This window comes from Cynara cardunculus (assembly GCF_001531365.2).
Source record: "Cynara cardunculus var. scolymus isolate 2C chromosome LG 3, CcrdV1, whole genome shotgun sequence".
Lineage (NCBI taxonomy): Eukaryota > Viridiplantae > Streptophyta > Magnoliopsida > Asterales > Asteraceae > Cynara > Cynara cardunculus.
Genome location: NC_037530.1, coordinates 4,918,968 through 4,935,581, shown reverse-complemented (window position 1 = coordinate 4,935,581; position 16,614 = coordinate 4,918,968). Strand labels below are relative to the sequence as shown.

Sequence of the window (16,614 nt, the reverse complement as noted above, 5' to 3'; positions counted from 1 at the left end):
AAAAAACCCAAGAACATATTAATTCAAAACATATTATACAGTGCAATTTGGACAGCCTAACCCCAAAATATATAGTATATATATATATTAAAATTATAAATATTAAAATTATTTTTTCATAGTATATATAATATATGATAATATAATTAAGTTAAAAGCTATTCAATATTGAACTCATTTCGAAGGTATTAACGAGACGATTATAMWDRYGTAACTTGTTAAAATAAAAATGTATTTTTTAAACATGTTTTAATTGATATACGATTATGTATGTTAATTTGATAAAGGTTTAAAATGAAACATTTAAAAGTAAAGGACGTAAAGTAAATTAATTAATTAATTATAAGGGTATAAAGTGTAAATTTAAAATTATAATTTTAAGAAAATCGCTTGTGAGATGGTGAGTGTATGTGAGGGGGTGAGTGTATGTGAGGAGAGGAAGAGTTGAAAAAGTGAAAAAGTGAGTATAAAGAGTATTTTGATCATTTAGTATTTTAAGACTTTAAGACATTTATATATATATATATATATATAGAGAGAGAGAGAGAGAGAGAGAGAGTAATGTTCAAACGAGAACAGTAACTATTTAAAAAAAATTGTCATTAATATACAAAATCACATGTGATTTTACATTAACGTCAAAAAAATGAAAGTGAACGACTTTTGAACATGTATGATTTTGTACGTATATATATATATATATATATATGTGTGTGTGTGTGTGTGTGTGTGTGTGTGTGTGTGTGATTTTGTAGATGAATCATATATGATTTTGTACATTAACGACTTTCTTTTGTTTTCTTAAATAATTAGCGTTCTTCTTTAAACATGCCCTATGTGTGTGTATGTGTGTATGGAGTTTCAATTACAAACAATGTCATTTATACAAACCATACAAACCAATCTCAACTTTTCATCTACTCTAATGAATGTATTTGTTTTAGTAAATATCTCGATCGTTTTCTAATATAAAGTGTAGATCATAATTAATAAGTTATAATAATTTTCCGTAAATATTCAATTATAATAAATGAATTATAATCATCTTTCATAAATATTTCATTTGATTGGTTTGTATGGTTTATACTTTGCAAGTTGTAAGAAGGGAGAAAAAAGATTAGACTATCTATCTCATAGATCAGTATCTTAAATAAAATAATCCAAAATTAAATTGAAAAAGGGTATAAATGTCAATTATCAAAATCGTTATTTGACTGTGAATCAATCTCAAACATTTAGAAATATATACACAAAAAATGAATATGCATAAAAACTATATATACATTTTGAAGTTTTTTTAAAGAGAGAAACATAGATTCTTACAGAAAAGAGGAGATTTCATCAGGAAGAAAAAGATCTGATGTATTTGAATTATTACCTGAAGATATTGTTATCTGCTATATATGCAAGCTCAGTTCTACTTCTGCATCTTCCCGTTCTGAAGATATTGTTATCTCTGATATATGCAAGCTCGGTTCAAATATTAAAAATTAGAAAATTTTATGCCAAAAAAGGTTCCTCATAACGATGAAATCAGCTAAAAATGTTGGGTGTAAAAGATAGTCTTGTGTTTTGCTCAAAAAGGTCAATGTCAATATCAATTTGAAATTTGTATTATTTTCAAAATCGACATAATTGACTTTCCCTCGAGTCAAACTGCGTCGACTTTTTCCTTCTATCAATCTTATAACTTTGTAGGGGTTTAATCCATCTTAAAGGCACACATGCTAAAAGAAAAATAGGTCCGCCGCTATGTGAGCCGACTAATCCCAGGGCAACCACATGCTTTAAAGATAGCCCGGAGTCACCGCATTTGAACCTCCATGGCCACAAGGGGATTTTTATTCCTCCTTGGATTTGAACCTGAGACCTCCTGGTACTTTTAACTTTTGAAGTCAAACTCAAACCAATCAGGCATCACCTTATGGTTGGTCCGCCACTTTTACAAGTTGCAAGAAATGAAAAAACAATTATAAAAACAATGACATCTTCTACATGATTTTTCATAAAGACTCCTTCAAATCCAACCTTTTTTCTTTATAATTTTATTCAATTCACGTCTCATTAGGAGTGTTCATGAGTTGGTTCGATTGTGTTAAAAGAATTCAACAACTTAATCTAATGTTTACAGTTTGAAAAATCACAACTCACCCCAACCCAACCCAAACGAAAATTAAAGCCCAAACCAAACCGTACGGTTAGTCGGGCTGATAATTTGATATATCAAAATATTCTTGTTACCATGAATATATGGTTTTCTCTACTTATAATTCATTTTTCATCATCAATCTTTTGGTATAGTTTATCCATACTTCTTCTGAGTACGTGATGGTGTAATTGTCTAGTGTACATATTAATTGAGACTTAACAATCATATTAAATCCAAAAGATTAAAGGATATCGGGTTCATCAGATTCAAAAGATCGTAACCTGATTCCAACCCAAAACCTGCAAATTAAAAATTTTACAACTCAATTAAACATCGAATTACTTCATATTAAATTATTTCATGTTAGGTTAAATTGACCAAATCAATCACGTTTTTGAGCACCCGTCTAATTCTTAAAACCCAATTCAATACAATGTAGAGTCAAATGTTTTTCATTGAATATACTGTATTTAATATTTATTGGTGAAACCAAATGAACATGATTAAGCAATTGACATTGATGTGCTTAATTGGCCTATCTAGTTTAAGATTCTATTTTATTAAGATTTTGTTACCAAATATATTTTTCTAAATCTATAAACATCTGATATCTGGAACAGTTCAGATAAGGTTCTTTTTGAATTATTCTTTTCATAATTTAACAAAAACGTTGTCTTTTTTGATATATTCCTACATTATTAATTTAAATTATTCTACATGTTTATATGCGGAGTATACGTGTAAAGCATTCTATTATTGGACCGAATAAGGAAAAGAAAAAACCCATCTTTCCTTACAGAATCAAAAACAAGAATTTGATGAAAGATAATTCTGAAATCGAATAATTCGCTTCATTATATAGTCGAGAACAATAGTCGACCTTCTTCGAAATACGGGCATTAAGGTGACATGACCACGTATAAGGAGGGAATAATTCAGATTTCGGATTAACATCGACAAAATAGATAAATGATCGATATTCCTTCACATCTTCAAGTACAGACAAAAACAACGCCAATATCAGATTATCAGTTACATCATTTCGTTCAATTTTAACCAAATTAACTAATACTGATAGTAAATTTAGGACGAAAAAAGAATAGTAATCATCTTAACCGTTATCAATGATTTATATTAAAATTCTTATTATAAATGAACAAAACATATATAATTACCAAAACATATATAAATGATGATAAATTTGATACTCTATTCGTTTTAAAATAAATGTACACAATGAAAATGACACACAGTTTTAGAAATATGTAGGCATGGCAACGGGGCAGGGATGGGGTGGGTTTTGTAATCCCCGACCCTGGCCCCGGTTTGTAGTAACGTCCCCCGGTCCCCGGCGGGTACGGGGATTATTATCCCGTCCCCGGTCAAATCTCTAACAATCTCCGGTCAAAACCCGGTAAAACCCCAGTCAATCCCCGTAAATAGTATCCTTCATCTTGATTATACCGAGGATCCCCGTCCCCGGTTTGAGTAACATCCCCCGTCCCCGGCTCCGTCCTCGGTTTGTGTCTACCGGGGATCCCCAGCCCCGGGACCCGTTTTAGCGGGAAATCCCCGTCCCCGTTCGGGACGGGTGAATCGGGTTCCCCACCGGGTCGGGGCAAATCACCATCCCTAAAAATATGTGTAATTATTACATTTTTTTTATTGAACATGACAAGTTTGTGCTTAATTATAGAGAGAGAATTTTCTCCACCTTATAATTGTTAATGTTGCATTCTCGAATTTAGGAATTAAATAAAAGAAAAAGAAAATTGATTTTTTTATTTATGTTCTCGAGATGGAAGGAAAGAAAAGAAAAGGAAATCCAAGGAGGTCCTAGGGTGGTGCATGATTGGTTTGAGCTTGGTTTCAAAGGTCAAAAGTAGCAGGAGGTCTCAGATTCAAATCCAAGGAGAAATAAAAATCCCTTTGTGGCCACGAAGGTTCAAATGTGGTAACTCCAGGCTATATGCAAAGCAGGTGATCACACTGGGATTAGTCGGCTTGCATAGCGGGTTGGATATCCAGATTAATAAAAAAAATCATGTTCTTAAAAATTGAAAAAGGAAATGAAAGATGTATTTTTTTTTTAAATATATATGATATTTAATGAGAGTTTGTTTGGAGTGTTTTTTAATTCTAATAATTATCAGAAAGATTTTAATTTCATTTCCTTTTCTCCCACATTTGTAACGAAGTTTTGGAAAAAAACTTATCATTATTTTCCTTAAGTTTCATTTCCTTTTTCTCCTAAAAAGTTTCGAGAACACGGGTTTTTTTTTATCTTCCTTCCTTTTTCTTTGTAAAAAAGGTTTCGAGAACACGGGTTTTTTTTTTTTATCTTCCTCCCTTTCTTTCGTAAAAAAAGGTTTCAAGAACACAACATAAGAGTAGAATGAGAAAGCATAAATTTACTTTTCAAACTAGACACTTATTTTAAAACATATTAAAATAGTAACATTGACACTCGAACGGACTATATAATCTTAAAATGTAGAAACTAATTTTAGGTTATTTATGGATCGTTTACCAAACACTTCACCGATAAAGTTTAACACTACCATGGACCATTCATTCCATTGAAAGAAGAATTGAAGAAAACAGCCCTTTTTAACTATCATTGGAATTTTGATGCACGTAATTGTAATTATTTATTTTCTTTTAATCCTATAAATAGGTTATTGGGTATGAACACCTCTGCTGCTTAATGGTGGAATACGAACCCTAACCCTCTCTTAGAGAGGAGTAGTCGGACAAACTGTGAAACGTAATTGAAAATGCTGACCTAAGTAGGTGTCAACGGTGGAGGATGAAGGAGTTAGGAGACAGTGACGGACTTTGGACAACGATCAAGAATGAAGAGAATATAAATTATAAACAGATTAAGACATTTGTATGAGCAGTATCTCATGATTTTGTCAATTTCTTACGTAAATGTTGTGTATGACCATGTAATAGTTAATTGCAATGTACTGCAAGTTTAACAACTTACCCGGATAAGCGCTTACCAAGTCACATTATCTCACCGGATGAATATGGTAAGGACTAAGAATCTTACCCGGTAAAAGCGAGACAAGGACCATGAGTCTTACCCGGTAAGTTAGGGCGACGACTCTTACCATGGTAAGCGTTTACCGGGTGAATTGTTGAATACAATGTCGTTTTGATGGACTAAAATCTTACCCGGTAAGTAATTAATAGTGTTAAATTTTTTGATAAACAGCCCCTAATATGTAATGATTTTGTTAAACATGGGCTAAAATATAAAATTTTAAAAACATTGGTTTCAGTTTCCCCGGATTCTGTTGGTAATCATTTTTGTTAGTCGGGGGTCAGTTTTGCCCATTATCTACAAAACTCTCTGTGCCAACTTAATTGAAAACAATTGTTCAAAATTGGTGCTAAAATGTGAAATTTGAAATTTGGTTGCCACAACTATAAAAATATGCTTAGTGAGCTATTGGTCGTTTACTTAAAGCTTACCTTGTAAGGGGTTGTACGGTCCGTTTTCTATTAAAACATGTATGGATAAAGATGTCTGTATAATGACAGATAAGTTGTTGTTCGATTTTTGTGCTGAATGAACCATCTGGATGTCAGAAATGATCATTTTACCCCCAGTTTATATTTTTGTAGTGTTTGATAAAAATGTTGAGTAAGTGAATTTTAGTTATAAAGTTATTGATGTTAAGTTTGAAGAAAACAAAAACTATTGGAGAATTCAGAACAACCCATCGGAACCCTTTCCAACATCAAAATTCTTGAAACCTAATTCAAGGCAACTGGTTCTTTTGTTTTATTAGGATTTTTGACAACTTGGTTTTCTTGTTTGATTAGGGTTCTTGACAACCGGCTTGTTTTTCTTCCTATTTTTTGGGGCTGCTGTTGGTGTTTGCAAAGGGGAGAAGGGGGAAGAGGAGTTACGGTAACCTGGAAGAAACTCACTAAAATCATACTTAAACCTCTCGATATTTCTTTAAAAACAACAATGAGTGAAAAAGATGAAGAAGAAATCTATACTATACGACCAGGGAGGAAGGCGATGACCGGCGATAGGGGAAGAGGTGATGACTGACGACAGGGGGAGGAGGAGGTGATCGATGATGGAGGAGGAGATGACCAACGATGAGAGAGGATGAGCTAGCTGACCTACGATGGGGCAGGAGGCGATGACCTACTGTGAGAGAGCTCATATCATAGATCTGGTAGGTTTTCCTTGTGGAGGCGTATGTGTCCATTTAATGTGATAAGGGGAGTTTCTAGAATAACTATGATTGAGGGCTAAGGACATGTCTACCTTGGTTGTGCGAATAAGCACCTAGCTGTAGTATTAAGCCACAACTGAACAGTTCTTTATGGCTTACCGAATAAGCCATATAGGCTATGCAGCTCGTAAGCCACAACCTAGGGATGGTAATGGGGCCGGGATGGGGCGAGGACCCCAATCCCCGTCCCTGATCCCCGATCTTTGTCCCCGTCCATATCCCCATCCCCATCGGGGAATTTGATAACATCCTCATCCCCGTCTCCAACGGGGAACGGGGATTCCCAGCGGGGAAACGGGGATTTTTTTTCATGTTTGTGTAAAAAAAAATTAAATCAAATGTGTGAGACGCTACACATGTTTAAATCTCATATTTTTCCAATAAATCTAAAATCAAAAGAAATTTAATTTAATAAAAAAATATACATCATTATATAATAATTAACAATGGAAAACAAAAATAAATAAATTTAATCTAAAAAAATTAACACCACATGTACCAAAACATATGGAGTAATATCCAAAACCACATATAGTAATATACAAAATATATTGAAATAAAAATTATCATTTACCGATTTAATAGGAATAAATAATATATAATATAATTAATTAATTAATTAATTAATATATATATATATATATATATATATAGCATTTGACAAAAACTCTTAAAACCATTTTTTATGCATTAAGTATTGTTTCATGATGCATATTACTTAAAATTCAAGATTACAAGTAAATTATCCGTATGTACAACTTATTAAAGCTCTATGTTTGAACTTGTGTAACCAACCACAGATAAACATAATCAAATTCTGGATAATTATCTCATTTTAAATATAAAAAATCTAAAATATTTAAAATAATCATTCAATTCAAAATACTAAATATTATCTTTATAAAAGAATTATATTATTAAACTAAAAATAAATGACTTCATTATTAAATCTAATTAAATTATAATAAAAAATAGAATTAAAGAAATTACAAAAAAAAACAAGAACTTTTAAATATTTAATTTGATACAAAAATCGATATATGTTTTTTCTAAATTTTATGATATCTTCAAATTTACATTTGATTCCAAAAATTAAAAATAATATCGTTTTTTTGGTACCACATAAAATCGTATTATAACATCGACAGAGACAGAATAAAATGAAACATTAAAATCGAAATTTTTCTCGCTGCATTGCGCGAGTACCCTTCTAGTGTGTGTGTGTATATATATGCGGGGGAGGGGCGGGGGATACCCGTCCCTGTCCCCATCCCGGTTTGAGCCAAACAGGGATCCCCAAGACCCGGTTTAACGGGGAATCCCCGTCCCGAGGCAGGTGGACCGGGTTCCCCCACGGGTCGGGACCAATTCTCATGGCTACCACAACCAAACACCCCCTAAGAGTCTTTAACACTTTTTTGACTTAACTTATTGAGTAAGATTTTAGTGCATTAAAACGAGTCATATGGAACACGTTTATTCGGTAAGTAGTTGTCAGGTAAGAGTCATCACTCTCACTTACCAGGTAAGATTTTCAATCAATTGTTAAGTTCACTCAATAAGATAAAGTGACCTAGTAAGCACTTACCAGAAAAACGTTTAGTGAACGAACCCTTAGGGGCCGTTTACCAAATGCTTACTCGGGTAAGCACTTATCAAGTCACATTTCCTTACCGGATGAATATGACAAGAACCAAAAATCTTACCTGGTAAGAGCGCATGCACGAACTAAGAGTTTTACCCGGTAAGTGATGGCGACGACTCTTACCACATGCGATGTCGTTTTGGTAGACTAAAATTTTACGCGATAAACAAGAGAAAAAGTTGAATTTTATCGTTAAGCACTTAGCGGGGTAAGTATTTAGGCAAATGTCCCCTTAATCTTGTTAGTCCTAGGTTAGGTTAAGGATGTGTGGTTATTCCTACCTTATGTTTTCTTGTACTTGTCCTTATGTTCTACTTGTTATATGTTTGTCTGATCTGATCGGTGTTGCTTACTTGTAACTCGTTTCCGATTAATACCACTACCTTTTGGTTTTTCTCTTCTTCTTATGTTCTTTCTGTGTATTTTTTTTAGCAAGCTTCATCCTTTCTTTCCATACTCTTTCTATAAGCCAGACTCCGTCATGGAAACAGTCTCTTATCTCCAAGGTACAAGTCAGGTATGCGTACATCCTTTCCCCAACCCCACCTTCGGGTTAACTTACATGTTCGTTTGGTTCGGTTTCCAGCTCTTTTCTCAGAATATGTATCTAACCATCCTACATGGGTTTCAGCTTCTTACACCGAACTAAACCGCAAAACTAATTATAAACCAACCCAAATATTCAAAATGATGAACTGAACAAGTTACCAAGATATGCTAATCTTGGAACAAAAAATGAGTTGTATTTGTACGGTTGAACCCGAAGCATGTAAAATCAACATAATTGGTTCTTATTCCCTACAATTTAAATCGGTGACTTCCGCTACACGACAACGAATGAAAACATCATCCCACAAGAACTAAACCTACCAATCTTTTCAAGAATCTAACCTTGCCTGCTGCATGGAGCCCCGGGAGAGAAAGAGGATGAGGCTAAAACGGATTCCACACACACCCTCCACACTTGTCGTCTTCCAAGCCCAGTTTTCAGTTCTTGGTAACAATGGTATATAGCCGAAGTTCACCTTTCCATAATAAATACCATATCACGTGGCTAACACTGAATCCATCGATACCTTTGAGGCAATGCCATCAAGATTCAGACGTCTTAATTTCACTTCTTTGACTTCAAAGCATTTCAGGAGGGGGATTTACAGGTTTCAATGACTCCACGGATCCGTTCTATGACTACAGGGATATCTTTTTCGTCTAATGTGGTGAAACAACACCTGAACCATCCAGGTTCAATGCAGTGGCAAGCGGAACCAGGGGTAGCGTTAATCTTGCCTACATTCAATAGCTTATCCCATAAATCAAGTTCCCCTTTCTCATTATAAGGGCGAATTAGTCCACTCATATCAACCCAACAGTACAAACCTCCACTGCTCTTTGTACAATCGATTCCTAATTGTTTAAGACCTTCCACAAACAAATCATACATAGCCCGTAACCTCTCTCTGTTTCTTTCAGTATGTTCCTTGATAAATGTCGTATCTGAAAGCATTGAAGTTACTAACCGTTGGGTTGGAGCCGATATTGGAGAAAATCTTGTCATCTTTCTAGACACAGCCAGAACACTTTCGTTGTATGAATATATAACCCCAACTCGAAAGCCTGGAAGAGCCAAGTCTTTCGAGAGTCCATATACAATATGAACCCGATCCTTGTCAGCATCTTGTGAGTCGATAATTTCTGCCATGCTAACGAACTCCTCATCTCCAAAGGTTGAAGCAGCAAATAGTTCATCGGATATAATATGGATGTTCTTCTCTCTGGCAAAGTCTAAGAGACTGAAAAGGGTTTCCCTGGTCATCAGATTCCCAACAGGGTTAGAAGGGTTAGACAATAGGATTCCTCGGACTTTTTGTCCTCGTTTCCTTGCCTGATTGAAAGCTTGATCAAGAGCGGGAATGCTTAAAGTGAAGTTGTCAGAGCTACGACAATGAACAGGGATTAGCTCCACCCCTGTTCGCCATTTCATATCTCTGTCGAACCTGCGGGTTTGCTTTCGAGTTATATGATCTAAAGTGTTTCTAGAGAACACATGCTAATTGATATTGTAATTCTTAAACCAAAAATGCATAAAAATTACCCAGGATAGTATGGAGCAGGTATAAGAAATGCATTTCCTTGGTCTGCCAAAGAAAAGCAAAGTATCTCGATAGCAGGAGTTGCCCCAGATGTTAACACTATTTGTGATGGATCAAACGACACAGTTCTTCCCACAACTTGTGACATGAAACCAGCCATGGCCTGCCAAGAAGAAAAGGAAAAAGAACATAAATCAGGCAACTATCATACAAACAAAGATCACAATAATTCAGTATAAATAAATAGTAATAGCATACATGGGTTGGGTTCCGGTGAGAAGGAGAGTTAGGGTGAGAAGCGTAAGAAGGGATATCCACCCTTAGATGCACATTAGGATGAGATGCACCGAGATGCACCAGATCAATCCCCGTATCAAATGAGATTCATGGGTGGGTTTGAGATTAAAAGTGATCAAGGGTCCAGATCCCTTCTTACGCTTCTCACCTTAACTCTCCTTCTCACACGATCCTTTGCCTAGCATACATAACATGATATATAAGATTAAAATATAAAGAAGCAAGCTCCAGAATCATGCAAACTACATACAGACACAAAGAATGAGTTGTAAGTACCCCACACCACACCACCTACAATTTATTGGATCCCTTCAGCATCATGGACATGATAACCTAAGGCATCTCACCTAGGTTGAGTGTTTCATACAATCAAATAGAACCCTCGTGAGTCTTTGATCACTCAAACATAATTCAGTCATCTAACAATGTCTCTTAAAGATAGATATCTACCCTAACAACAAAAATGGTGATTATCTTAACTACAATAAGAATAAATGATACAGGTACATACCAAATATTATCTTATTAATTATCCTAAAGAACCTAAACATGAACTGTAACATAATCTTATATTCCTCATCAGTTGGCATGATCAAAATGATGATTGCAATCCAACACAGTATTTCATCCAACCTCGTATTCATCCTAGCATTGGCGTTACAATTAATTTAAAAAAAAAAAGCAATGCAATTAAAGACGGGTATTACTTCATCTGTTCTACGTCTTACATCACAATACTAATCTCCGGTTAGAATCTTTTCAGAGTGAATCAAGGAGCTCCAAATTAGTCCAGCATGTGAAGTTTGAACTTTAATATCATCAAGGCTCCTGTCTGCCTCCGACACAAATTCAAGAACTAATCTTCGTTTTAGTTGTATATCTATACTTCCTCCCTATGACGAATTCTGCATGTCGCAACCTTCATGCTCAAAAACGACGGTGATGTCTACAAACCGGTTGTGTTTTTTAAAGTTATCAAGGCAATAAACCATAGCCTATACAAATTCTACCATCAACAAGTATACAACACCAACCACCCCGTAAAATTCTATGCTAAAATATAGTTCTGCAGATAAAACTTCAAGAGGTCATAGTCCAAATTTCATCTCCACCCCATTTCACAATCAAAAGCTAAATGACCGTATTAGAAACCAGCAGCCACCTACGAATAGCCATTTCTAAGATCATTACATAACTAGACTCAATATTACTATTAATCACAACTACTCAAATCCTTAAATAGTGATGAAAATGCTAGCGATGAGAATTGTTAAAGAAACATTCTTTCAAGTTTGATGATTAAGGAATCATAGAGAGTAAAAACATTTTACCACTTTTAACTCCATCATTCCATCAAACGGCTGGTACGTAGCAATGGAACTAACACTCGACCCTCCCATGCTATCTCCTCCACCAAGTATGGAGTCGCTTAATTTTTCAGTAATCCAATTTTCAATCAAATCCAGTGTGAGCTGCAATCACCAAAAACACACGCCTAATTACAATTCAAAAGCCAAAAGGTGGTAAATGATTATAGCAGGTTGGTTATATCCAAATATATTACTAAAAACACATAAAATTATACCCGATTTTCAGCCAATCCGAGCTGAATAACACCGTTGGGGTTATTCAATCCGTCGTAAGGATCTGCAGAAGCTTTGTCCAATCCAATGTAATAAGGCGAATCATTCGCTTTGGCAATAGAATGAACCCTAGCAGACACGTGAGGCCTAACAATAGAGCCACGTGACAACAAATTAGACCGGGAAGCTGACCTAGACAGCTCCGCCGACGAAGCAGTCGGCGACGGAGGGTTCGAGGTGTGCTCTTGCGGCGGATTCGGCGGCGAACGACGTCGTTTGAGGTAGAATTGAAGGAAGTAGAACATAGCACATGGAATAACTGAACCTAAAATTAAGCCACCTCTACCTTGAACTATCCCTTGCAAGGGTACAATGAGCCTCATACCTGTCGTAGAAGATTGGGCTTGTTCCCGTGATTCATCTTCCAGGACGCCGGAGTTTTGGATTCTCCGAGGACCTGTTTGGGTCATCTGAGCCGGCGCCGGAATTTTGCCGTGCCGGCGGTATTATCTTAGTTGGAGAAAGGGTATCGGAAATGTGGAAGCAATTGTGTTGCTTGGCTGTGGAGTAATCCTTTTTGTTTATGTTTTAGCATCCAGAGTGAACTACATTTTGTAGCTCTGTCCTTTTCAGAAATCAAATTTACATTTTTATCCTAGTGTTTAATTTTCTTTTTCAATTTAGTCCCACATATTGCTTCCATTAAGAATTGGTGTTTTGGTTGGTGGAACTGAATTATAAACTCATCGTGCCCATTTTTTCATTGGACATTCGGGTCCACGTGTCCTAATTGCATATCTAAGAGACCGTTTACAAAACGTTTATCAGGGTAAGTGAAAATCAAGTCAAATTACCTTACCGGATGAGTATGGTAAAGATCAATAATTTTACCCGGTAAGAACGAGACAAGAACCAAAAGTCTTATCCGGTAAGTGAGGGCGATGACTCTTACCACGGTAAGAGTTTACCGGGTAAATTGTTGCATACGATGTCGTTTTGATAAACTATAATCTTATCCGATGAGTAAATAATAGTGTTAAATTTTACCGGTAAGCGCTTACCGGATAAGTTTTTGATAAACGGCCCCTAAGTGACAACTTATGTTTAACTATCTGCTTTATGTATTTGCACGACACAAAATACATGTTTAAGCTTCCATTCAAACTCGAGATTGGACATGATCTATTGGTTGGTTTAATCTTTGATATGAAAATCTGATTTTGTTTATGATCAGTTTGACATATCATATTCTGATTCGTTAATTTTTTGTAACACCCTAAAACAGGAATAAATAAATACTTATGAAAATAATTGTGCAAGTGAAAAGAAATAAATATTTTTTATTTAATTTGGACCCGAAAATCATACAGGGAACGATGACAGATGTCGTTTATTTATTTTGAATAAATAAATTGGAATGGAATAATTTAAGTATGAAAACTATGTTTAATTGGACCAAAAATGTGGGGAGTGAAAAGGAGAAGGGCCTATTGTGCAATATTCTGAAAGTTAAGTAAAGAAGGCTTTAATGGAAAAATTTTAAAATTGGGACTTGCTCTCGTTAGCTCAAATCTTTAATATTATGTACATAAATTTCGACCAAACCTTTTGACACTTTATTTTACCAACCTAAGTTTGTTTTTGGTTCGTAAAATGTTTTTGAATGAAATGAAATTTGTTAAAGAAATTTGATTTTAAATGAATTTGAATGAAATGTTGTTATGTTTGATCACATGTTTGGTTGACAGACATTGCAATGGAATATGTTAAAAAATTAGAATCTGTTTGTTTGGTTCACATAATGTAGCTTTGGAATTTGAATGAAATATTGGTAAATGACCAAAATGCTTTTTTTTGAAAATTTTAATTTTTTTAAAGCTTAAAATGCTTTAATAAAATAACTATTTAATATGTAAAACAATATAAAATACACAACCCAAATATTACCATAAGCCAAAAGATGTTACTAAATCAACGGTGATCGGCAGTGGTTTAGATCGATGGTAGTATGTGGTGCTTCAGGTGGCGGTGGTCACCCACAACGGGGGAGCCGTCCCCACCAGGCAGACAGCCACGGGTCATAGCGCATGAGAGGTGTTCCATGATTGACTGAAAATGGGCAAATAAATTATCCGATTTCTCTCGATTGTAAATCTTTTACCAAATTCCCACCACTGGCCCTTCCCCTTTCCGGGTCTGGATTTTTCTACTTTACTACCATCATGCCGAATTTCTTCAACAGGACGAAAAATGAATATGAGCGCTAAGCCAAGATTATGGTGATCAGGCAGTGGTTCAGATGGCGGTGATCGGTTGGTGATTCAAATCCTACTTAACAGTTACTCATAACAAACTTAACGGTTCACCTAGCGAATCGAAATTGAATCAAACATATAAAGGATCCTACTTAAAATATCCAACTCAAAACGTTAAACGTTTAACTCTAAAATCACATAATGGCTTTAAATGATGTTATATTCAACGTAAGTCTCAACAAATCCAAATTCAAAGAATCACATGTTCATTGCTAGAAATTAAAAGATTATCTACTCATGTCTAAAATATGTAAACTTACGTATTGATTGAAACCCGAGAAATTGATTAGGAAGCTTAGAAATCGTCTCCAAAAATGCTCTTCGAACCTGGAAATCGGTCCTTGGGTTCTCCCTTTTGATTTATGTCTTGATCGATCTCCACCTCCGGAATCATGTCCTTGATTTCAGTTTCTCTTTCCAATCGTTTCTGCCTTTTCTCTCCTAATCGACTTCTGGTTCTAGCCTGCTCGAAAACTGCTTCTAATCAACCGTTTATGTCTTCTTCATCTCGATCAACAATTTTTGCTTTTTCTTCCTCGAGCCTTCTTTGATTTCTGGTTCTGCACTTTCTCCCTCGGTCTATGTCTGCTCAAAATATCGACTTCTGTTCTGCTCTCGATCGTATCTCTGTTTGCTCGGGTTCTGCCCCTCGTTGAAATCGACAGTTTCTGCCTCTCTATATCGACTTCCAGTTCGCGTCCCTGTCTGTTTCTGCCACCCTGGACCTGGACGTCGCTGCTGCTGGGCTTCTTCTTCTTTCTGCTGCTGCTGAGGCTGAGCAGCTTCTTCTGGGCTTTGCATTCTTGGGTTGCCAAGTGCCCATGATAATGTAAACCTTAAAAAAAAACCTCCTCCTTTTTTTCTTCCCAACTTAATTGGTTAGATACAAATAATTACCAACTCAACTTAAATTAACCATTTCTAACATCCAATTAATAATGATTGATAGGTAATTCCGACATTAAAATGCATAAAATATCATTTATCATTAATCATCACAAAAGTGCCTTTACGGGCATCCAAACACTTCGCTCAAAACTTCAGAGCTCCACCGCTAAGTGAACATGATATACATGTTATTTAAGAAAAAGATGTTACTTTTGACGCCTAATGGGTCCAAACAGTTATAAATAATGAAAATAACCAAAATGGTAAAAATTTATAAGCTTAATTTATAACCCAAGTTTCAAACCTTCAGAATAAGACCATAAGGTCCAAAATACATCTTACAATAATGGGGGAGACACGATTTTCCATTGGTAGTGGCGGAACACAAAAGTAGACCATAATCTACATTATAAAGCTTAAACTAAGTATCAATAGCCAATAGTTTCGACCAACCATAATTCATAGTTCAAGGCCCCCGATGATCCTAGTTATACTCATTACTAGAAATTACATCATGTGGTAAATGGCTAGTATCCGGCTCCCAGGGTCCGTACTAAATTGCCCCCGATGACCCAATTCCTATTTCTAGTTACAAAAAGGAAGACCATCCCACTTAAATAAAAACCGACTCCTACGTCTATGGATATAATGCATTACAGTCTAAATAGGTCACAACTTTAAAGTGACCAACTATATTCATAATTTTCATCTTTCAAATGCCCTCATAAAATCTTTTTAATACAATATTACCAAATAGGACAAAGTCCCTATAACTTCCAATAAATCATTTCTTACTCAAATAAAATATTACTTGCATCGCCATTTTCCAAGAGTTCATAATTTCAAGAATAGTTTTGATTTACAAGTAGTAACATTTCTTAATCCAAATATATACCCATTTTCATGAAATAACTCCAAATATGTAAATATCAAGAATACTATAAATTCATGATGTTCAAGTCTCAAAATAGCATCTATGTGTTTAAAATACATTTTTCTAACAAGAGGGATGTTTTAGGAGACTAAAATATAACATTTTGACATGTATAAATTTTTTGAAAAGATTGGAGTGAACTCACAAGTTAGGTTTTGAAGAAAACCTAAGGGTGCGTTTGGTTTGCTGGATTGGAATGGAATTGGGGGGATTTGGATTTGAAATCCATTCCAATCCAGTGTTTGGTTTGCTGGATTGTGAGAAATTGAAATCCAATGATTCCTTTGAAATCCCATGAACGATGGATTTGGAAATCCTTTGAAAATACACGGGATTTTAAAATCCATTCCAAATTACACAGCTTACATCGTCTCCATCTCCATATCCATATCCAGAGCTAAACATCGCTCCATCTTCTCCCACAGCTTACATCCCTCGCCCTCTCCCG

General features: G+C 35.2%; 1 protein-coding gene across 2 annotated transcripts; it reads right to left on the bottom strand.

Moving 5' to 3' along the window:
* Positions 1–8,770: 8,770 nt before the first annotated feature.
* Positions 8,771–12,539, bottom strand: LOC112509554 (probable aminotransferase ACS12). 2 transcript variants are annotated; one of them, XM_025114560.1, is made up of 5 exons: positions 12,415–12,495; positions 12,032–12,176; positions 11,778–11,918; positions 10,152–10,312; positions 8,771–10,053 (listed from the first exon to the last, which is right to left on the bottom strand). In XM_025114560.1, the coding sequence occupies exons 3-5, from the start codon at positions 11,844–11,846 to the stop codon at positions 9,198–9,200; spliced, it is 1,086 nt and encodes a 361-aa protein (XP_024970328.1). In that variant the 5' UTR covers positions 11,847–11,918; positions 12,032–12,176; positions 12,415–12,495; the 3' UTR covers positions 8,771–9,197. The 2 variants fall into 2 exon arrangements, with proteins under 2 accessions (XP_024970328.1, XP_024970327.1); XM_025114559.1 differs by having other exon boundaries at positions 12,032–12,539.
* Between the last annotated feature and the right edge of the window lie 4,075 nt (positions 12,540–16,614).